This window comes from Channa argus, chromosome 1, assembly GCF_033026475.1.
Source record: "Channa argus isolate prfri chromosome 1, Channa argus male v1.0, whole genome shotgun sequence".
Taxonomy (NCBI): domain Eukaryota; kingdom Metazoa; phylum Chordata; class Actinopteri; order Anabantiformes; family Channidae; genus Channa; species Channa argus.
In genome coordinates this window covers 48,844,974-48,869,747 of record NC_090197.1, presented here as the reverse complement: position 1 = coordinate 48,869,747, position 24,774 = coordinate 48,844,974, and the positions used below count along the sequence as shown (strand labels likewise).

Here is a 24,774-nt window from a genome sequence, read left to right as displayed (position 1 = left end):
GTGCATTTAACATTACGAGTAGGTGCACAAATGTGTGTTACTGCAAATGTCTGCATGTTAATTTCTCGTGTAGAGATTAGGAGAGAAGGGGTTAGAGCTGTGTGTGCATGTATGTGTGTGTGTGTGTGTGTGTGTGTGTGTGGGCAGGTGCTGGCATTTCCAGTGGGGCAGGTCGTGTTTCACCTACTGGGTGCTTGGAACCTCTGAAAGGATGTCATTAGGGTGTATTTGGAGCAACAGATTTTCCTGTGAAACCAAAGAAGCGGTGTTGAAGCCTGGACCAAAAATCTGTTGTACTTCCCTTTCGCTGGTCCCCATCACTGGGATTTGTAGTTTTTTTTTTAATGGCTGAGCTGAGGAAGGAGGAGGAGGAGGAGGAGATAGCACCTGTGACTCCCAGTGTGTAAGTACTGTACTGCAGCGACAGTACGCACATTTTATATAGTGCTCTTCATATCATTCCAGGTTATACACTCTACTTTTTGAATGACTCGGTAGTGAACGAAAGTTTTAGTCCCGCGCGACTCTTCCAGCTGATCTCCACAGTGGAAAGAGATTTTATTTGCAGGGATGGTTTTTGAAACATTTATATGTGTTTCATTCAGTTATTTATTGCATCTAAATAAATACTAAAATGAATATTTCATGAAACCTAATTTATTGTTTTCTCTAGCTTAGGCTTGCTAAGTAAAAACAGGTTAAATTAGTTTTTTGACACTGTATAACATTTTACCATCTGTACACCCACCCTATATTCACAGGAATATTTATAAGTAAATAATAAACACTATTTTATTGAGTCAGCTCTACTATGAGGGCTCCTTTGAGCCCAGTTTGCCTATAGATTATTACTGTTACAAGGAAACAGAAGAAAGCAATCACAAGATAACAATATTTTGAACACAGACACACACAGATGAACAATAAACATCAATCTGGTGGTTTTAATGTGGTGGTGAATATTGGGATGTGCGAGCACACAGAGCATTACAGCTTGCTGTGTGAGGGGCTGTGTAGCTGCAGACATTAGAACCAGTAGGTGGGGTTAATGTAGGGATGCTGATGTGTGTGTGTGTGTGTGTACTACCTGTTTATGTGGCTATGTTTTTACATCTTTTCATCTTCTTATAAATGATAATCAGAGATATGTGGTGTGCTTCTTGGATGCAAGTTCGATGGTCTGATGCAACAATGGGTGGTGGAAAGTCACTGACTTTAGACAGTGGATGTTCCTATTAGCAACAAAGCTAAGTGGCCTCCTCTCATCGCCATTGTTCTTCTGGTGTAATGACTGGTGCTCATTATAAAAATATCCTTGAGTTTTTAATTTTGTTACTAAAACCATTTATACATGCACAGAAAATGTTATAAATGATACTGTATCTGGTTCCTTTCTCCTGTTGCTTCAGCACTGAGTTTTCTTTTAAACTTTATGGCTTCACGTGGACATAAAGCCTATCAGTTCTTCTACTTTTTAGGTCTGTTTCTCCTCTATTTGGTGTCTCCACAATCTCATCAGTGTAAAATCTGAATAATCAACACACTGTAATGCTTCAGATAAAACCAATATTCACTCCCCTTCTTTCTGGTATTGATTTGAAGAGTTTCCTCTGTTGTCAAAGCAGCTTAAAACAACAGCAGACACAAAGAAGTTGATTGTGCCAAAACACAAACAGAGCAGAGAACGGTGATATTGACTGGTTTCATTTCACTTCTTTTATTACCTATTATTTGTTTAAGAAATGTGTAAGAAATGTCTTACAATTCTTGTGCAGTTTCTGTTCTTTATGTGATATACGATCATCCACTCTGTGTAAGTAATTGGATCAAATGAGTAACATGGAGTTCATGCAGGTTAAAGAGAATTTTGAGGACTGTTTGTAAAAAGATGAATATGTATATTTTTTTTACTTCATAGTACTCTTTAGGCATTAAGGACGTGTCTACCTGTCACAGATGCAAACGTCTTCATCATGTTTCACTTTGTCTTCTTTCTTCCAGAGGCATCCAGCAGCAGTTGTCCAGCTACAGGGAGACAGTGATCCGGCAGGCTACAGCGGCGGCGGGTTCAGCCGTTCACCGTGACGATGCACCAACCTGCGGCATCTGCCACAAGACCAAGTTCGCAGACGGCTGTGGAAACCTGTGCTCATACTGCCAGACCAAGTTCTGCGCCCGCTGTGGGGGTCGAGTCTCTCTGCGGTCCAACACGGTAAGGCTTATTGGTAGTGTCCTTCTAATTCTAATGTTGTAAAAACCATTTTGATACGTTACAGTTATTTTGAGGTAGCATACACTTTACATAGATGTTCAGTTTCCTTCTTAGGAATTAGGGAAATTTAACAGTAGGCTACTGTGTGTTAACCACAGTCAAAGTATTTTTCTATCAATTAAAACTCTACTGATGAGATTCCTCAGACTTCTTACTTCCAAAACTTATTCAAATGAAGACTGCTATTCTCTAAAGCTTAGCAAGAATTTAAAAGCACCTACTCTACTAAACTCCACGTTTTTTTGAGAAGAAAGTAGCCAAGTTACAGTTAGTTTCAAAAAAATATCAGTGATTGGCCAGTTGCAGCTCATTCACGGTTCTTTTAATCGGCTCATTGGTTGATGGATAGTTCTGCTGCCGTTCCCCCAAACACTGAAAAAAGTCAATGCAGAGGGCATATACCCATCAGGGAATCCACATGTGTACTCCGAGGTACAAATACAATTTATTTTCCAAATTATTCCAAAATATTTAATTTGTGATACAATAGACGTACTTCTTAATCGTAAAATTACTACTTACACTACTTAGCACTTACTACGTACTTACTTTCAGTAAAAAAATGACTGGAGGCTCAATGTTACAATATACCCCATTGGTGAGGTACGGGCTAGTTGTAACACATAAACTACTCACATAAAGTTAGACATATATGACTTTCGGGTGAAATTTATGGAAAATGTACAAAGTTCATGCTACAACAATATTATATGATGAAAGTAGGACATTTAAGTAAAATCATGCAATGGTAATTTCTTCATCTCAATTAATTTAAATTTGAAACCAAAACACTGTAAAGCTTGTGGAGATACACCCGAACAAAGATGAGCCCTCTGTGGCTGCAGAGGATGGCTATAGCCTTTCAATGCGTAAACAACTATAATTGAATTTTTATTGTAATCAGTTTTTAAGCTTTGTGGCTGAATGTGTGATGGATAAAATGTGACCCATTTCCAATGATGACTCGCCGTACACCTTTCAGACCCTAACGCTGCGGAAAACATTTCTTCCGAGTTACATGATAATTTTATTTAACGTATTACCATCGTTTGCAACAGGTGGCTTAGTCCATGCAAGCACATCCAGTGAGCTTGTCATCTGATTCTATTTGATAGGACATTGTAGGCAAGAAGTTGGTGATTAATGCAGCATGAGGTTAGATTTTGTGATGTACATGCAAACCTCAGTAATCCAAAAATATTTGTGCGGAAAATGGCCAAAAAATGGCCCTGTTAGTTTGTGCCCAACCTTAGGTTATATCCTACACTTAACCAAACCATAGGTATTATCTCTAATAAGGCCTAAGGTGGAACACAGGTTGAGGCGATGGACCACAGCAAATATGTGCACATGTATGTACGTATATGTGTATGAGATTTGTGTGTTTTTGTGTGTTTATGCACACACTTATGTGATCTATGCCTGCATTTGTTTGTGTGTGTGTGTGTGTGTGTGAGAGAGAGACCCAGTGAGGAGCTAGTAAAGGTTAATTGGCTATTAGACTGAGCTGTGGACGGAGGGGGTGCTCTCCCACACTATCTCTGTCTCCCAGGGGTCCGGAGGTGCCCTATACATACACAGCAGGGTGTAAGTGTGTGTCTTTCCGTGTGTGTCTGTGTGAGTGCGTGTGTCTCAGGGGGCGAATCTGAAATGTGACGTTTCCTCTCCCGCCCTTTTCCCTCCCTAACGCCGCCTGCATGGCATTTAATGGCCTCACAAATGCACAAACATACACACACACTTAAAAGCACATCCTACTTAGTTAATGGCTGACATGGGAAAAGTCTAGCTGTGCAGCTGATTTTAGTATTAATAACTAAAGTATACACACAGACACACACACCCACACAATAATAATACTTTGGGTTATTGTAGCAGCCTATGCCGTACTGTCTACGGTTTTTCAAAAAAGTCTCATATAAAGGAATAATAAAATGTGCTACAATAAAACTACATTTAAAAAGATAATTCAGTCGGGAAAAAAACAAAAACAGCAGTGGTTGTTTGTGTAGGCCTTTCATGAAAGAGGCTTATTTGCATTTTGCCTGAAAGTTTGATGACAAGATTGACACTGACACACCAACTTCAGTATGGAGTGTGAAGGGGCCTGAAATGTTGGATAAACAGCTACGCTGCTACATCTTATTATTTAAAAAGTTTAGGATTCATTTCTTTTTACATAATCAGAAACAAACAGGAGATTTTGCACTTTTTCTACGCCAACAGCTAAATTTCACCCATAGATAGACTTTTATTTATCTTAAAAAAAAAATAAAATCAATATTTCTGTTGTGAATGTATTGTTTAGAATGCATTTTGTGCATGATTCTCACTATTTTCCTTTTTCATATTTTATCACAATTCCTTGCTTTTTCATCAGATTTTCATTCATCCGTAAAGCACTTTGAATTTCAATGACCTATATGAAAGGTGTCATGTTAAGGACGTTTGCTTAAAGACTTTAAACGTGGAGATGTCAAGTCATGCCCTGAAATACATTTGATTTTGTTGTTCAGAAATACAAACTTGTTTGAAGACCTTTGATCTGACAGACATTATGTATCTACTGTACAGGTCATCGAAATATTCTTTGCTGTTTAGTGACCATAATGCTGTTTGATTATGAAACATGTTACAGTGTTTGTTTCTGTTCAGGCTGTAGGATCACTGCCATGCTTTCTGATATCATTTTCGCTCACATTCTTTCTGTCTTTCTTTTCATTATACATGGATGGCTGACTGGGCTGCAGGAGGAAAAAGTGGTGAGTGCTGTGTTTTTTTTTTCCTTTTGCAGACTACATAACTCCACCTGCAACATTTAAGACAATCCATCTCGATTGTGTGTGAGTGTACCTGCATGCACTGTAAGTATCATGCCTCTATCTGTCCACATGTCTATTAATTTTTCTGTAAGTATTAAAAGTTGTGTCCCTTATAGTTATAAGTAGTCTAATGATAGACTACGGCTGACTGAAAAAGTAACATGGCAAAAGTATGAATATTAAATAATGCTGCCAAGTTCTCCCAATGTACACACTGGACATTACAAAGGTGTATTTTGGTCTTTCAAATACCAATTTAGTATTTAGTATTCACACACCTCTTTTAACAAAACACCTTACAGCCATAGATAAAACCATCTCTTCCAGTTAAGCGAGATTCTGGCTTTTCAAAGTGTGGAGAGTAGCCATACGTTCAGTTGAAAGGCAGATGGAGACTGGGTTGTTGAAAGGCTGACTGGCTATCTTATCTATTGGGGTTTGGGAACTGACCTGTTCCACAGCTAGTTAACAAGTTAGTTAGTTAACAAGAGTTGAGCCAAATCATCTGACCTGATACTGCTGGAGAAGCATTCCCACCAGACGTGCCTTTAACACCTTCCTCTGCTTGTGTAGTTGTGTCAGGTTTAGAACCTTGCTTGGCCTTGGCTGGTTTCCCTCAGGGCAGCTGCCAAACCAGCACTTTGATGATACTTGGCTGGCCGTGAACGCCACGGCTGTCCAAAAGTGCTTTGGTGTGCTGTACATAGCAGTCTCACTCCCTTGCTAAGGCTTTTATACAACAATCATTGGCTCTTAAGAGGAACGTTTTGGCACAACGGAAGCCTTATGTAGCATTGGCTGTATAGACGGACAGCAGGCCAGGTTTGAAATACTGTTTGACATGGATTCATTTAATTACTTGGGGATTGATTAATCTTGCCTGGCCCAAAAGTGAAAAGTTTTTCCACTCAACTAAACTACATACTGAAAGTTAAAGTGTTGGCAAGGGTGATTTAGGGGGAGCAGTGTGTTTAGGCCAGTTTTGCTCGTCCTGATTAAATGCTTTCTAAAATAGGTTTCAAGAAGAGTTTGAGGTCACTTCCTGTTATGATGTAATATATAAAGGTATAGTTTAATTTCTCTTTTAGTTTTCTCTCTAGATTTAACCACAGTTAGATGTTAGACATTTCCTGTTAGCAATCTGTTATCTGAAGTTAATTTATTTGAGTTATTTTAATTAATATACTTCTGGCTGAGCTGGCCGACTTCCAGTTAATGCTCGGTGGTCAGAGAAATTTAATCATAGTTCTAAAGTAGATTTTCCTTTGGTCGGAAGTCATATTGCCTGGGCAGCACACCAAAATGGCTGTTTCTTGAGACAGAGTCTATTGCTTTTGATGCTAATTATGATTTCGACTCTACCAATGTTGGAATGAATAACAGAGATTTATATTATATTGTTCATATTGTAGTTGACATCATGAATGTCAACTATAGCATAAAACGTAGTGGTGCATAAAATAGTTCAGTATTCGTAATGGTCTCTGCTATATCCATCCATGCTCTCCACTAATGCTATTTTTACAATAACTTAACTTTAACGTCTGCTGTCCTAAATATGTTCATGCCATCTGACCTTTTCTTTGTTACTGTAGCCGTACAACCAATCACCGTCGCTTGAAAAAAAACCCTTAATCAAGACTGATGGATGTAAGCACACAACATGTTCGAGCCTATTTATGACAGCTGGATTTTTAATTAATAATAAAAAAAAATACTTTTAACTCTATATACACAAAATGGATTCTAATGATGGATTCTATATTTTTTTACAACCAAAAAAATCTGTTTTTTTCTAATGCATCCCTTGGGTACTGAAAGAGTCTTGATTTTCCAAAAAACATTTGTAAAATTTGATGGTTGCAGAGTAAATAAAGTTATAATAGGCATAATAATATACAGTGTATGGCAAATGCCGGCTGGTGTGCTGTGCTAATGATATTCGGGGCTCATTATCTGCAGTGATGGCTGAGCTCTAGTAAAGAGATGAGTGTTTGTTGTACTGAAGCCAAGTGTTTCTCCCAGAAAGGGCCATTTTTGAAGTCTTGATTCGTCTTCTCATGGGAGACCGGAGAAGAGCGTTGTGGGTTACTTTCTCCCCACACTCTCTCTCACACACACACACACACACACACGCTCGCTAACACCTTTCCTCTCTCTAATTGTAATGTCATGGGGCTGTATTTCTGTGGTGGAAGGGGTCTAGGCTTTTACGTGGCTATAACTTGGAATGCTCAGCACTGGTAGATTGCTGTTTTTAAACCACTTCTGATTCAGAATTACTGGCATAGCTGCTTCATTCACTGCTGTATTCAGTCCACTGATGCTGTTAACCAGAAAAGTAATGTTGATTTTAATGTTAAGTTCACTCTATTCTCTTGAAGAGAGCCGTTTCCTGCACAGTCGAGGATGAGACAGAGAGGATGCTGGTAACTGATTAAAGTGTACGTTGTAAGAATGGATTGAGGGAATGCAGGAATTTTGTATATTTGGTATTAATAATTTAGTTCAACTAATACTAATAGTCAACCTTTTTCAGCCAGGCAGCGCTGTTAATAAAAGATTAGATTCAGATTTTGACATTGGATTCACGGCAGGGGTGACTGTGGTGCAGGAAGCTAGAGCGGTTGTCCACCAATCTCGTGGTTGTTGGTTCATGATCACATGTCAAAATGTCCCTGAGCAAGACACTGAACCCCAACTTAGTTGCTCCTGGGGAGTGTTGGTCAGCTGTATAGCAGCTCCGCCTTTGATGTATGAGTGTGAATGGGTGAATAAGAAGCAGTGTAAAGTGCTTTCAGTACCAATTTTTGAACCAATAGGTACAAAAGCGCTATATAAGTGCAGACCATTTACCACAGCTGATGTCCATTTGCTTTTAAAAAGAGGGTTTTGAGTTTTTCAAAAGAAAAGCAATTGTACTGCTGTTTTTGCTAGTTTTTTTCTTGTTACGCCTTCAGCTGTTTTGTTTTCATGCCCCTGAATGGTGAGTTATCAGCTGTTATCAACATAAAAACTGTGCCAAATCAACATGCGGACAATATCTGCTGTGGTGACCCTGAAATCACGGGATAAGCCGAAAGGACAAAAAAATAAATAAAAAATTAAGCCCATAATTGTGGTTCAGTGGTACTACCACCACAAATCTAACAACTCATTTTCTTACTTTAGTTACTGTAGCACTCACTGCATTTTAGCCCAAATCATGGTCTTTCCCTAAACCACACTAAGTACGTTTTGTGCCTAAACCCAATTTAGTTTCTCTTGCCAAAATTGCCAAACTTTACATTTATTATTTTAACCATGACAGTGAAGGTTCGCGGGTAACAGCCTGCTGAGCCAATTGAGAGGTAGAGCAGAATCCCACTAATCCAAATATGATCCTGAAGACAAACTTAACAAAGGTAAAAAGATTTAAAGCGGGTGACCACCATCATAGCAGTTTTACACCCACCTCCCTTATAGCTTCCTTCTGTGTTATCTTTAAAATGTTAAGTTTTAAGATGCCCATTCATTATATGCATGTTAATTTATATTAACGGGGGGTGTGCAAGGCTGTTTCATACTTTGTAGATTTGTGTCAAGCATCACAGTGAGACAGCACCACCATCAAAAGGAAGGCTAAAGGAAGGGAAAAACTCCAAGTGGAAGCAAATCTCTTTTTTCTAGCCACTATACTGACAAAGTTACTCCTGCACCTTGTGAGTAATGAGCTATCAAATAAAGGTAAAATACCTAAATAAATAATCTTACTATGTGCCTGATACTTTATATGTATTGATCGAATCCTGCAAGGAACTATGGCTTTGTGCTGCTTTGCGTCGAGGTGTAGCGCAGTGGAGAAGCCTGAGTGATGTGTCATCTGCTGTTAATGCCACAGCACCTCATGATTACTATTGATCGCTAGTCTCGCTAGCTGCGTCCGTCTCCGCGTCCGTCTTTCATCGACTGGTCTTAAGGGGGCCACCTCTCTCCTGGTTGTTGTCGTATACTCTCTTATGAAATCAAGCTCACACAGATACATTCCTGCCGTATGCTGTTTGTCTGCACCTTCACTAACATGAGTATACAGTAGTAGTGTATCAGTGTCTTTCATCACCAACTCGAGGTTTATTTTAGGCTCCATCTGTAAAGATTCTCAGTCATACAGGTCATTGCTATCCCAGAGATGCTGTTCACAACAGGTTGCTAAAGGTGACAAAAGCAAATAGTTAGAAATGTAAGTTTAGTATCGTAAAGTTTCAGAAAAGCTGAATGATGGATAGGGATTAAAAAACAGGATAATTGTCCATTTGCAGCAATACACAAAAATCTATTTCAGTCAGTTTCTTACTGTTTCTATTAAACACAGCATTAGTAATTTGCATTCCAACAAAACAACAATATGTCCATGTAAAGTGTCCATAAAAAACTATTCTCCCCTTGGAAGTTTTCACTCTTTATTTCTTTTCAACATTGAATCATAAACGATTTAATTACAGTGTGTCCTCACAAGATGTGTTTCAGCCTTGTTTAGTTTTTTTTTTTTTTTGTTATGTGTATTTTAATACACTACAGCTTTTGACACGGGCTTCATTTCACTATGGCCATGATTGTATTTATATGGTGAACATTGTTATTTCATTTCGTTGCACAACAACTGTAACTACTGTGATTATGTTTTGGATTTGGAACAGTGAGCAACGCTAAATCACAGACGTCTTACATTCAGGGGGTCTCTGAACTACAGTATGGCTCAGTAAAGTTCTCAAAAGCTGTCAAAGCTTTTAAAACACAATCTATACAAAACCCTGTATGATGTGAAGCGTTCCTCACACACACGGCTGACTCTTCACACACTCCCTCATTTACTCACTCGGTCATACTTCTGACTCATACTTGACTTAGATTTTTCTCTTGCCTTGTACCACACTTGTAAGTCAATTTGGATAAAAGCGTCTGCTAAATGACCAAATGGAAATGTAAATGTCACCCAGACATTACAAGGTGCTATATTTGCTAACTAGAGACATATAGTGGTGAAAAAAGGAAGTGCACCATGATGACTCCTCTACTGCATTACTGCAACTCTGTAGTAACATCAGTACCTAATTGTGGGTCAGCGTAATTATCAGCACTTTCATCTGTATACAGAAAAGGAGCAAATAGTATTTTAAATGTGTGAGAATGATGTATAGATGACATTTTAGACTATTCATATATTCACATATTGAATGCTGGTTTGAATTTGAAGAAATCAGAGTTGGAGGTGACTGTGGTGCAGGAGGTAGATCCACCCATCCTTGGTTGTTGGTTTGATCCCCAGATCCTCCAGTCACATGTCGAGGTGTCCTTTGGCGAAACACTGAACACCAATTTAGTTGCTCCCGGTGAGTCTCAGCCAGCTGCATAGCATCTTCCCCATCGTTGTGTCCGAATGGGTGAATGAGAAGCAGTGTAAAGCACTTTGAGTAGCGATAGGTAGAAAAGCGCTGTATAAGTGCAGAGCATTTACCATTTTATTTCTATTGAAGTCATGTGTTGCTTTAAATGACTGCGTCTATGCACATAATTGGATCTAATTATGTGTATTTAATGAAAAGTGTGTGTCATGCGTCCTGCTAGATTGAAAGACTAAAAACAAGGCAATGCACCTGGGTCACTACAAATACACCTATCTCTATACTGTACATGGGCGTGTGCTTGCTTGTATGTGTGTGTTTAGCTTTGTGTGCCAGGCTTTGCTGATATAGTACCTCATTAGCTCGTGTGTACACTAATCTCCTTTGTGGCAGTCTTTCATCCTTAGTGCAGGATTTATAGATGCTCTCAGTTACAGCAGCCGACTTGCACGCTGCCGGTGCAATACGTCAAGCTGTCATTGGTTGCTACTACTTCCTGGTCACACCTCTCCTCCCACTCCCCTCCTCTCCATGGGGTTAATGTGAAATTTAGCAAGCCACCGTTGCCTCTGATTTTCTTTACAGTAGAAGGACGAAGAAATGTAGGCCTCTTTCTACGGCCATAATTATTTTTCTCGCGATGCACTTGTCATTACAAGAGGATGTTAATGACATGAAAGTGATATGGGGTTACTGGTTGTACTCTGCTGTGAGGACGTGTGCTCCATTAACAGCTCTCTGGAAATAGCTGCTGATAAATAGACAGGAAGGAGGCTAAATTCACGTGATGTACTTGAATACTTGGAGTGTTACATGATTGTCTTTTGTGATAAGGTGGAGCATCAGAATGGTAATTTTTTAAAATAATTTCACCTAGTGGTTAAACGCGGTTGACAGAAGAAAAACTTGCAGTCGGTGACAGAACTTAGGCAATTTTCACACCTTTTTTCTAAATGCACGCATTTGATCTGGTTCATGTTTCACATTACAGTTTTGCGAGGGCACTAAGGAACTTTGCATGACATACCTATGTCCTCTGTTCATTGTCTACATGGCCTTTTTCTTAATGTTGTTCTCAAAGTGGATTCTAGGGCTCTGGGCATCCTGCACTTTGATGTACTGCTGCTGTAGTTTCATTGCTTTTAAGTGGAACTGCTCCCTTGTCCTCTTATGTCCCCACGCTCTTATTCTCTCTGAAAAAAAGAAAAAAAACATTGTATGCTTCAGCATTCTTGTGCATTTTTCAGAGTCCTTATTTTTTGCTCGGACCATATTGAAGTAAAATATCTTGGCTCCTCCACTCCCCAGGTGCTCCTGCTGCTCATTTTTAATCCTGCTCAGTATACCAGGCTATTTCTGGGTGACAATAGCCTTCCTCGACTTCCTGTAATTGGTCCAAAGATTCAAAGTATGTAAAAAGTGTTTTCAAACTAGACACAAACTGAATGTTGGGTTAGATTTGTTCAGGCCAAGACGGCATCTGAAGCATGTTGATGCACCTTTTACCCCTTATTTTAACTTACTGTAACTTACTGTAACCATGTTCTTTTTCTAACCCTAACTAATCAGTTAGTGTGCCTCAACCTATGTACAGTGTTGCTCCTTATTTATCATGGTAACCATAGCAACAAAAGCCTCGCACATAATGGCGGTTAAGATGGCTCTATGGAGCCTACTGGCCCATATCTATGTTGCTGATAACAAAACATACTGTTCATTGAATGACATGATAGCATTCAAAGCAGGTCTGAAAATGTCAGGTGTAGGCAGTAAGGAAAACTGGAAAGTTAACCAATCCCGGGCTCAAAATGTGACATACTGTACAGTGTGTGGACACACAAATGACCCACACTATCTAGGAACACCTAAGTGCACTAACTCCAAGATTTCACCACTGGATCATACATTTGTACGCTTTCACACACAAGCAGGCACCCGAACGTACCGTATACACACGAGTAATGACGCATGCATGCGGATACACACTTCTGCTCCTCGAAAGACACAAATAGAAACACACACACACACAGATGGACACACACATATTCAGCAGGACGCAAAACAAACACACACAGGGGTTTGGTGTCCTAGTTTCCATCTGTGGAGAGAAGCTATTCTCCCACTCTCTCTCCTTCACTCAGTCATCTCAGGGGGGTCCTACTGTGGTCATGTGACATGCTGCTGCTCTTTCTGTGTGTGTGTGTGTGTGTGTACACATCAGAGCAGATGTATCTGCATGTGTGCACTGCTGCTCGTGTGCATATTTTTAATTGTGTGTATGCTTTTAGTATGATTATGCACCACATACCCTTCTTTTCTATGTGTACATGTATAGATTGGTGTGTGTGTGTGTGTGTGTGTGTGTGAGTGTGTGTCAGCTACAGTAGCAGTCAGGCTGCTCTGCCTGCCTACGATTCCTCCTGTTCAGCACTTGTTTCAGAGTGTGATCTAATACAGGGATTATTATGGGATTAAGTGAGTCTCTTATAAAATAACAGCTCCATATCTCCACAACACTGGCCATTTGTTCTGTGCTATCAACACACTCGAACCATATTGTGTAAAGGTTCAACACAACTTCACATTTCACTCCGTGTTCCAGCAGTGAGTGAAATGGGCTGTGGAAGTACACCAACAACAAAACTCACTAGTAAAATAAAATTCTGCCCAGCAAAATTAATTTTCTTGTATTCATTTTAGAACAATTGTAAATTAATCAATTAACACTCCACACATTTAGATGTGTTAATTTAGTTTTAAAGTGGAAAAGTGTAATTCAAACCAGGGCTAACTGTGTTAACATTTGGGAGCTGGGCAAATTGAAGATGACTGAAAATTACAGGACTTTTTGTTAATTAGATTATGATACAGCACACTTTAGAAAATGAGTTATGCAAGGAATGTGTAATTTACACTTGTGACATATGGATAGGGTATGATGCTAATATGTGGTTGGGCTATATATAGACATATATAGTGGATGCAGAAATGTGATGTGATGCATGCAACGTGGAGCGACTAATGTTTGTCTCTCCTGCTGCAGGCAGCAGTTTTCAGCAGAACAGCTCTGATAAACCCACTGTACCTGCCAAGCACCAGTGACACATTGGCAAAGTATAAGTTGAACACAAAGGAGCATTTAACATGTGAAGAGCTAGACTTATCCCTCAGGTGTCTGTAAAGACTAAACCAGATTGGAGCGCTGTAAATATTGCTGTTAAATTTATCGGGAGGTGAGAAATATGACTCCACATTAAAGCTAGTGTTGCTCTGTGTGGGATGTGTAAATAAATAAATTGCCATATAACTATTAGAGGTGGTCAATATAGACTTAAAGTAAAATTACTTCAATAGGACTTAAATACTCGTGTTGTCAACAGCATCTTTGAAATGCTTTGCTTTCTGAATGGAGTATATGTACATTAAATACATTTTAGAGCGTGTACTTAAACTTGACAAACACATTTGTAGCGGTACAGTGTGTTTTCGTTTAGTATTGACTTTGTGCACTTCTACGACCTTTTTAAAATATTTGAATAGTGTTGAGAACATTCATGTTATCTAGATGTCCTGATGTTAGTTAAAATTAATGTACAGATACAAAGAACCACTTCAAAAACCCAGTTTCTCAGACTCTACTCTGAAACGTCCGCATGGCATTTTTAATAATAAAAACAAGACATGAAACTTTAAAAGTTGAAAATAAAAAGTTTGTAGTTATCTCTCAGCTCCGGCGGTTCTTTGCTGTAGAACTAAAAAAATGAGGAGCAATTTTTTTTAACTTGATTCCATTCATGCTTCCCCAGAAGTGTCAAAAGTGCTAAAGCTCTATTTTTAAATATGAAGTTGAGCACTGTTTTTCGTCTGTGTTACATCTGGTGGACAGAACCCTCCAAAAACCAGAAGTTACATTAATAGGCCTTTAGTTTGCACCAACATATATTTGTGACTACACAACATAACTCGTCATCATGGAATGTCTGTAAATGTATGAACCAGTAGACTAGCACTGCAGTGTTGATCTGGCAGTCGTCCACTTCGTCCGTCTGGCTGCAGAGAATCACAGCTTGGTGGATGTTTTCACCAAAGCTATAATGTCCTGCATGAGGCAGTGTTTTCTTTCTTTGCTGTGTGTGCGTGAGTGTTTGTGTGTGTGTGTGTGTGTGTGCGTTGAGCACACATTCTTCCTCTCTCCCTGGTGGTGCTGGGATGCTTGGCAGGATAAATATAGCTGCGTTGGTGTAAAGCTGTTTTCTCCTCGGCTCTTGTAGCTTTAATCAAAAGCAATCTGGTAGAAGAAGAAATGGAAGGGAAAGAGGGGTGAGAGTGAGGGAGAATTGACTGTACAAGGAAGGGGTGGTGGGTCATGGGGAGACAGAGATTGCCAATGCCAGAGAGATTTTATTTTAGCTCTCTTTAAAGAGTCATTGGGGAGTGTTCACAAGTAATGAGAACCCTGGTGGCTGGAGGAGAGGGACTGACTCTAGCTTCCCCTCGGTCTTGCCTCAATCCTCTCTCCATCTCTTCATTTCCTGTGAAACCTCACTTCCTTTGCCATCCTCTCTTCCTCATTCCACTTTCAACACAGAAGTATGACTATGCCTGCATTCACACTGCAAGCCTTTGTGCTCCACTACATCTTGCTGGACATATCCTCATATGCATTCTAGAAAGGAAGACTCACTTTTTAATTAATATAAGCTGACAGTGTTATTGACAAGACATGAACAGGAACGGTCTCTGAAGACATTACATTTTTTTTTAATTCAGTTGTAGTATTTTTAAAAGCAGCCAAATATGACTTCCAGTAAACAATACACAAACTGTTACCTCAGAACATGTATTATGGGTTCCTGTTTCTGGAACACCGTCATATTAGTGCATCTCCTTGTTGATAAAGTTTGCCCATTTGGTGGCAGGGAACCCTGACCCAACCACTTTCTCTTCTAGCTCCTTCTAACAGACCAATAAAAAGATATTCAGAAGAGCAACATACAAGTAGAACACTTTTGTGTTTTATGTTGAGAAGCTCTAAAGTTTCGACAAGGAACTATCACATTTGGCTTCTTTATACTGGTCCGTAGTGGCCACTACACATTGTCAGAGGGCAAGAATGCAGAGAGTGGGGCAAGCAGGAGTATTAACACACTCATTGTTGTAGACAATGCACACTTGCCCACAGGGGGCTCAAAAGTTCATCATCATGCAATATTATGCACTACAGAGATGTTTGGTTTAGGAACAAAAAACAATCAGGGTTAGGATGTAGGACTTATTAGGATTCTATTTTATTGACTTTGCAGTGAGATGCAGTAAGTCCTCTGACGCGCTGGGTGGTGCTGAACTCCAGTCTATAAGAGAGGACATGTAGATGAGTAACATCAAGCATTGGATATGGAGTCAAAACATGAAACAAGACTTACTAGAGTGAGTGGGGAGATGACCGGAGTCTAGAGGAGAAGCAAGGTTCTTATGGGGAAGAGTGGAGTATGATCCTGGCAGAGTAGCTGTATCTTTAGATGCGGCGAAGATGAGTAACTTGAAGAAAGGGTAGGGCGATGGTGGGAGTAGTGTCCACAGGGGACGATGTAGTGGTCTGGATCTGAAACAGAGGCAGGCCTGGTAATGAGTGCGTGGACCGTAGCCGTGGTAAATCTCCAATCTCCAAATTCCTCTTTAGTGATACAATAACAAAAACTCCAAAATGGCTTTAGTGACTCAGTGCGCTAGTGCAATAGTCTCATAGCTCTGGATTCCAATATTCTCTTACGTGACAAACTTGGTTCCCAACTTGGTTCCCAACATTGGTATACATGAGACTCCTTACAGTGAATATTTACGTGGTGAAGTCATTGATACAGGTAACTTGAACACCTGATGGATACTCGTCTGAGTACCACATTAGAGCAGTAATCAGATAATCACTTGACTTGGTAAAAACGTGAGCATGGCCTGATCAAATCATAGACATGACGTGATAAATCTTCTCTTTTTATTTATGTGGTTAGAAAGGCTTGAGATAATCTTGATTTCTCATAGGCAGATAACAGTACTCATAGTCCTTAGTCCTGCAACAGGGAGTCAACAGGAAGCAGTTACTCACAAAACCTGAGCGGCAGGCGGCGTTCGGTTGATGAACAGCAATGATGAACTTGAACTTGAACCCAGAAAACTGTGGCAAGAGCTGGTTTAAATAGCCAGGGGAACAAGTGTAACCAACACGAGTGGTGATTAATGGTAAAGCAGGGTCACATAAGTAGGGAATTGGAAGTGGAGGTAAAGGGCTAAAGTCTAGAACAGGAAATGGACCAGATCATGACAATATCTTTCTTACCACATGTGAGCTTTTAACAATGTATGTTGTACAGGCTGATCTGTGAATCATAGAAGATTTAATAAATTAAGTGTTACGTGATTTTATTGGATTTCTCTGTTCCATCCATGCATTTTTTTAAATTAAAAGGAAGGTTTGACATGTTGTTCTTTTTTTAGTTTAAAAGCTAAACGTTTTCAAAAACCTTTGATGGCAGCATTAAAACACTGGACCGAAGGGAAAGAGACTGAAGGAGGCGCATACAATATAATCTGGACACTCAGCTACAGCATGTGAAAGCTGCCAATGTATAGTTGATGTGAATAAGTGTGATGGGGCAAATAGAAAGAAAGGAAATGGGAGATATTATTTTGGCAGTTGAATATCCTTTCATTACCCAGTATGTCAGGATCACTAACTTCACTTCCCCCCTTTACGCTTTTATTTTGCAGTCACTTCCTGTTCCTGGTCCCTTCACGTTCACTCCGCTTCACTAATCACCTTTAATCTGTTTCACCTGCTCTCACTCTTTTGTTTATTTACCTCCTCAGTTCCCTTACCAGACTGCCAGGTTGTCTGGATTCTGACCGGGACTTTCCAGCCTTCATTGAGTTCATCCTACCTTTTGTCCAAGCCACCATTATTTTATTGAGTTTTGCAAGCTGGCTGCAGACTGTGAATGGAATGACGTGCCATTAAATGGCACATTCTATAAAAGCCTGAGAGATCATCTCGAGGATGCTTTAGTTCAGCACCCTAAACCCAAGAATCTCCAGGATTGTTCTTTGTGGGTAAAAAGGATGGCGGTTTAAGACCGTGCAGTTATTACAGAGGCCTAAACCGGATTACTGTTAAGAACAGTTATCCACTCCATCCATCTCTTCAGCTTTCGTACTCCTTCAAAGAGTCCAAGCTTGACCTGCACTACGCTTATCACCAGGTGAGAATCAGGGAGGGGAACAAATGTAAGACTGCATTCAATACGCCAGCAGGCCATTCTGAATACCTGGTAATGCCCTTTGGGCCAACCAATGCCCCAGCTGTGTTCCAGAATCTAGTCAGTGATGTTTTCTGACATATGAACAAATATGTGTTCATATATCTTGATGATATACTCATTTTCCCCAGATCATGTCCACCATGTCAGAGCAGTTCTCTAAAACCAACTGTTTGTCAAAGTGGAGAAATGCGAATTTCTTGGATACATCAGCTCACCAGGCAAGATCACTATGGATCCAGGAAGGGTGCAGGTTTAAGATTGGCCAACTCCTGACTAACAGCGACAACTGCAGAGGTTCTTGGGGTTCGCCAACTTTTACTGTCGCTTCATAAAGGGTTACAGCTCCATTGTGGCACCTTTCCCCCAACTCACATCCTCCAAAGTCAAATTCACTCCTCAGCAACTACTGCCTTCAAAAGACTCAAATCCCATTTCACCACAGCCCCCATACTAACCTTGCCAGAGCCCGAGCTTCCATTCATAGTGGAGGTTGAATTGCAAGGCTGATGTCTTAAACCATAAGTTTGACCCAGATGATCAACCCCAGGACCCAGACTACATTCTACCCTCGTTAATTCATCTTGCTGCAGCAAAAGGTCTCACCTCCTTTTTAAATCATGTACAGTATGGTTATCAACCGCCATTGTCCTTCATCCAGGATACTGATGCTATGCTTATGTCGGCCGCTGCTGCAGTAGGATGCAGCCACCTCGCCTGGCGAAGAGCACAACAATCACTTCTTCAACCAGTGTCTAGCTACAAGAAGTGGCCCAACGAGTGACGCTCCCCTGCCACACAGTATGCTCCTGCTCAGAAGGTCTGGCTTTCCACCTCAGAGTTTCTCCTTTGGGTGGGGAGCAGGAAGCTTGCCCCTCGCTTTGTCTGTCCCTTCCCCATTCCCAGAATTGTCAAGCTACGTCTACTCAGATCACTTAGTATATATCACACCCAACATTTATTTTTGCAATCGCTTTCTGTTCCGATCCCTTCAGGTTCACTCCGCTTCACTAATCATTGTTAATCAGTTTTAGCTGCTCTTGCTCTCCGGTTTATATACCTCCTCCTTCCCTTAGCAAGCTGCCAGATTATCTGCATTCTCGCCGTGACATTCCAGCCTTCGTTGAGTTCATTCTACCCTTCATTCTATCGCGGTTCAGACCACGCTACGTTTTATGACCCGACTCTGCCTGCCCTGGTTTAAGAGTAAACGCTCTCGATTGACTCTCTGTTGCCGACCATATGAATAACGCTAAGGAATATCAGTACTGCTACCTGCCCATGAAGAGTTAAGTTTATTACAGATCCTGGTATTGTAAAGAGATTACCACGCTATGTAGATGTTTAATCACGCCACGTATACGTTTTACTAAGACATGTGATTGCCTGCCTGCTTCTTCATGCATCATCAAAACCTGCTCTAGGAGAAACCAAGCAAATATCACAGAATGATTTTCATGTGTACCGCTGGTAACCAAGATAGTATCAAAGAAGGATTTTCATATATGCCAATATTGTGAACCAAGTTAACGTCAGGATAGGATAGATTACGTTAGGCCAGAATTAAAGGACTGTTCTTTGCTTTATGCATTTTGTGTTATTTTGCATTTTTATGTTATTATTTCACATCAGGAACTGAAGCTTTAACTCTGATCCGTTCATTGCATTCAGTACCAGGCCTGCCTCTGTGTTATGGATCCAGACCACTACATCTTCCCCAGGGGACCCCCTCCCACCATTTCCTATCTCCTCATCAAATCACTTATTCTCGCTGCATCTAAAGATCTACCACTACCGCCAGAACCATACTCCACTCTTCCCAATTAACCCCTCCCTCTCCTCCAGTCGCCACTCTTCTCCCCACTCCTTTCTAACTGGAGCACAGCATCACCTACCGAGTTGGAGGACCTATTACAGCTCCAACTTGACTTTTTTTCTTCATGAGAAAGGCCAAAAGTAGCCCACAGTGGAAGCCAAACTGCTCCATGCTATAACTGCCATGATGCTGATCTTCAAATGCTTCTATCAAAAGCCTGTTTGACTACTCATTGGCAGCAGTGCAGCTCTTTAGGAAGTTCATTGTTCTATTTCCTGTTTGAGTCACTGTGATTGAAGCTGGGTCTCAGAATAGTTCTAGGCAAACTAGTTGGTTTACTAGTTGGTTCACTAGCTGCAGTAAAGAATAGTTCCGTCCTATTGAGGGCATTATTGTGACACTGCCAGCTGCATTGAATTCCTCTGTAAGGTTATTTGAAATTATGCAATATAATGTGTTTGTACAGAAACTAGGATGAAATATTGTTGGCAAATTGGCTTATAAGGCTGCAATATTGTTATGGCTGTCATTTCGTCTGCTTGGGTAATGAGAATTAGAGGTTAAATGTATCCCCCCCACCTCATATACCGAAATGACATAAAACAAGAAACAGATTTTGACTTTTTCTTTGTCCACTCATTTGTGGTTGTTTTCAACTGTTTGTATTAACATTTGATTGTTATTTTTTACAATTTTGATAACTGTCTCTCATTGGTCCTTTTTATGCTGTTTTTCTAATTTTGTGACTTTTTCTTTTTGTTTGGATTTCTGTCTTTGACTTTCAAAAAAAATTATTATACTCATTTCATAAAGAAGCTCTCTGATGTCTCCGGCGCTGGGCTCTATGCCTGGAAGGCCCGTTTAGTAAATTCATCCATGTCTATACCTTTTCCTTCACAGGTGATCTGGGTGTGTAATAACTGCCGGAAGCAGCAGGAGATCCTCACAAAGCCAGGCGAGTGGTTCACAAGCCTATCTGGAAAGTCCGCTGGCCTCGGTTCGGCCGTCAGTGAGCCATCTGTGTGCCAAACACTCTCCGATAAGAAGATCAGATCTCACTCTCAAGCTCCCCCGGGCTCCACTACTGCAATCCAAGACCCCAACCGACCGGGTGCACCAGCAACTGCGCTTGCTGCGGATACACGGTCACGTAGTGAACCACCAAGAGACACGTAAGATGAAGCAACATTTGCTTTCCCAGCCGGAATGAAGGCACTATATTTTAACCCCAATGTGGTGAAGTTGCACACAGATTGACAGGCAAAAAATCCCATTAAATTCACACTTTCCTCTAAAACCTTGAATAAACTTTAAATTATCACCTTTTATACACCTTGGTCAAAAAAACAAACAAACCGAAAAGTAATAAAAAAAAAAAAAATAACAATACAAACTACAAATACTGAGAAAAGCCTGCTCTACCTTGGGTCTCAATCAGAGCTCATCATATATGAGAGCAAATTTAAAGTGAGGGAAAAAAGAGATGGTTTCCTTTAAAGCAAATAATGCCTGTCAACCACTAACTGCTCTGTACACCCGGTTGAGAGCCACAGCATCCACTAGCACTGGCCCATTAGAAAAGTAGGGTGGAAATGTAGTGCTCACTTACTGTAAAAGCAATTTGGCACTCCAAAGAATAAGTATAGGTCAGGATCCAAACTACACTGAATCTCACAAATCCCATAATGCAACTCATAAGTTTCTTGTCTCACACTATCAGTGTGTGATAAATACTGAAACCTTCAAAATTCCACACATTCATATTATCCTGCGATGGAGGCCGGGAGGGGCCAGGAAGAAAAAAAAAAGGCCAGAGAGGAAAACGTAATTGCTGAGCACAAATTACCAAACCGTGCCGACAAATTACTTTTTGCAAACAAATTGGTTAACTCATGCCCTCAGTTTAGCAAGTTGTGCTCTTCTTTTTTAGCTTATAAGCCTTCGATAGCTTAGCTGTAGTGTGTAAGTGAACTGCTGCTTCAGCTTTCAGGACGTCACGATTTTTCTCTCATTCCATCTGAAGGTTGGCCACAAACGTGTGTGTGTGTGTGTGTGTGTGTGTGTGTGTGAGTGTGTGTGTGTGTGTGTGAGTGTGCGCTTAGTGCCTCCGTTCTGCTATCTGAATCCACACAAATTGCGATGGTAACACACAAACACACACCCCCAATTGCAAATCGTGTTCATCGATGGAGAGTTGATTATATTTTGTGTTTCTGATGTTAATAGGTTTACTGAATGATCCATTTAGTTTACTGCGAAATCCTTTTATCCTTCACATAGCAGTGGGAAGCTGTGCACTGCACAACAGCAATAACTTCCCTTTTTTTTTTTTTATAATTAGGCTATTAATTATCTTGTCCTGGTGATGGGATGGGTCAAGATGTAATGGTAAATGACAGAGTAAACAACCTACTTAACTTCATGTCTCCAGCAGGCCTGGCTATGTGATTTGGGCATCATGTAAGGTGTAGATATTGCCTAAGGGATCTCCCTCTCAAGTAATATCAGGTTACATGACCTTACTTAAATCATATTTGAATTGATGGTAGTTTTTATTTCCAAATCCAAAGAGAACCAACACAATGTCAAGAGTGACGGCACTGGTCGATTTCAGAGATTGCATTAGTGTCAGTGTGTGTAAAAGCATGTTGAAAGATCCAGTGTCCAATCAGGCATAACATTATGACCACCTGTGCAATTCATTGCAATCCAATGACGTGGCTCTGCCATGAATTTTAATTTTAGAAGGTTATAATTTCTCAGATTTTAGTCCACTGTGTGATTATAAATGAGGTCACAGTGGTTGGTGAAGTCATACTGGAGTTCATTATAAGAACAGATGGTTGTAATATTTTCGTCACCCTATTGAAAATGAATTAACTGGACAAAACATTAGAGCCACTTCTTCATATAATGCACATGTTTTTGCATGTAGACTTTTTTCGTGTCTTTTGGTTTCGGCCCATCTAAATGTAATGTCATTGAACAGCAAGTTGTCAGTCCTTATCAGCTCGTACCTCGGTTTTGTCAGGTCACCTACCACTTAATGGCAAATTTTTAATGAGCAAGATGTGTGGTAACTTTGCAACATCTTTTGGTCATGGAAAAACATGACAGTCTACCATGACATTTGGTGACGCGAGGGGGTTGGTGAGAATGGATGGTCAACAAAACAAAGGGCAGTTCATTTCATGTTCGGTGTGATTTGATCAGCGTTGTGACTTTAGTCAGTGTTTTTATATTTTACCACACCCTACAATCTTTCTCTAACCCTACCCTTTATGGTTCTGTGCCTAGCTGTAACCAGAAATAAATATGTTTTTATGCCAAAACCAAACTACATTCTGGTGCACAATATCTCATACTGAGTCTCCTATAATATGGAGCAGGTACCTACAGGACCGTGGATATGGTGCTGCTAACAACATAATCATCTGGAAACATCTGTGGGTATCGCTCACAAAGAGGTTGAATGACAAGAGGAGGAGGTTTCATTTACACTTATTCTCCAGCACTTGTTTCACATTTCAGTTGAATTTACACATATGTCAGTTTAGGGCCTTATGGTGAAGATGAACCATCAACATAAAAATATCTGGATCTGACCAAAAGATCTGAATTGAGGCCTGTTTTGTGAATGTAGCCAAAGATCAGGCAACCAGGAGGGGAAGCACATAGGATACGGTGTGGCTACATCACTAAGCCAATGGCTGCTTTCACATTTAGTTTTCAGGTTGTCAGTTGAAACAGTCAGTTGATGCAAAAAGGGCCCCTTGGTATTTTGAACCTGGTGATTTAGTAGCCATGCTGTCAGTCAGTTGGTCCAGACTGTTTGCCATGGCATCCAACCGTTGAATACGCTTCCTTTGTGATCACTTGACTTCTCCTCTGGTAATAATAAGCACGTAATTAACCGACAACAAACAGCGGATGTAAACATGGCGGATTATATCTAAAATGTTAATTTGCATCCGTAGTCCCTAGGCAGGCAACAAAACAAAAATAATACAAATAAAAGAAAAGCACAATGAAAATACAACACATACTTTCCACTGTAAACCACTGTGAGCCCTCGGTTTAAAAAAAGCCAGACATTGCAGTTGGGGCGAGTCCATGTAGCACCTTTTTATAAATGAAGGATAAATAAATTATGTAAATTGACTAATATTCAGTCATTATCATAATTTTTAATTTTATAATATTTTCCTTTTTTTAAGTAGAGGGAAAGTGATGGTGACATCAGAATTTATTTATGTCACGTGATCCATTATAAGTCATATCCAGTGAAAGCTAATGAGATGATTTACACTACTATGATCGTATCACATGGTTGTTACACAAACACATAATTACAGTAGCCTGTGATCTTTGTGTCCTTCCTGTCATTTAGAAACTCACCACCATTCTTTTTCCCCCATCTCCTTATGCATATTAATCGTTCCCCAGAAGAAATGGAAGGGGAGGAGGGGGAGCCAGTCGCGGTGAGCGGCGGTCCGCCCAGGCCAGGCTGCAGACCCAGGTCTCCATGGACCGGGACCTCCGGGGTGAGTCCAGGGAGCGCCGGCGTCTCACAAAGGGTCGTTCTCTGGAGCATGATCCTGTGGGAGGAAGTGGCGGAGTAAGGCGGACAGAGGAGGGGGGCTACCACCACGTGGACCACAGTGGTGCCCCCTCTTGCCAAGCAGCGCCTGTGCCCCCTGGAGGCCGGGGATACCCTGTGCCCGTGCAAGGTTGTGGCATGGGTGTAGTGGGGGAGGCTGGGGATGGTGTTCGGCCTGGTCAGAGGACGGTGGGTGGGGTTGGAGGGCCACATGAACACACCCTAGCTCAGCAAGCCCCTCCCCCTGAACTCAGAGAGCCCCCTGGGTCAGGCCCTGGCTCAGCCCCAGGTCAGGGGCCCGGAGTGAGAAGGACCAAACGGGAGAAGGCTGAGAGCATGCTGCGCAATGATTCGCTAAGTTCCGACCAATCCGAATCTCTGCGTCCGCCACCTCCAAGGCCCTACAAATCGAAAAGAGGGCTGGGGTCAGGAGGGAAGAGGCAAACCAGTGTCAGCAGTTCAGAGGAGGAGGGAGGGACAACGCCTGAGTACAGCAGCTGTGAGGATGCTGAGATCGAAAGTGTTAGTGAGAGAGGTGAGAGACCGTATCAGTTGCCACATTTTATTCATCCT

The 24,774-nt window shown here is 40.8% G+C and overlaps 1 protein-coding gene across 34 annotated transcripts in view; it reads left to right on the top strand.

Moving 5' to 3' along the window:
• The window catches only part of LOC137140323 (regulating synaptic membrane exocytosis protein 1-like), an 86,268-nt gene that overhangs the window by 19,557 nt on the left and 41,937 nt on the right, over positions 1 to 24,774 (top strand). For 31 of the 34 annotated variants that reach the window (XM_067528641.1, XM_067528794.1, XM_067528663.1 and 28 more), the window contains 4 exons: positions 2,002 to 2,212; positions 5,023 to 5,034; positions 20,502 to 20,773; positions 24,048 to 24,736. In XM_067528641.1, the coding sequence (XP_067384742.1) occupies positions 2,002 to 2,212; positions 5,023 to 5,034; positions 20,502 to 20,773; positions 24,048 to 24,736 (1,184 nt within the window). The remainder of the gene's footprint in view (positions 1 to 2,001; positions 2,213 to 5,022; positions 5,035 to 20,501; positions 20,774 to 24,047; positions 24,737 to 24,774) is intronic. The other 3 variants (XM_067528665.1, XM_067528649.1, XM_067528632.1) reach the window with 2 other exon arrangements.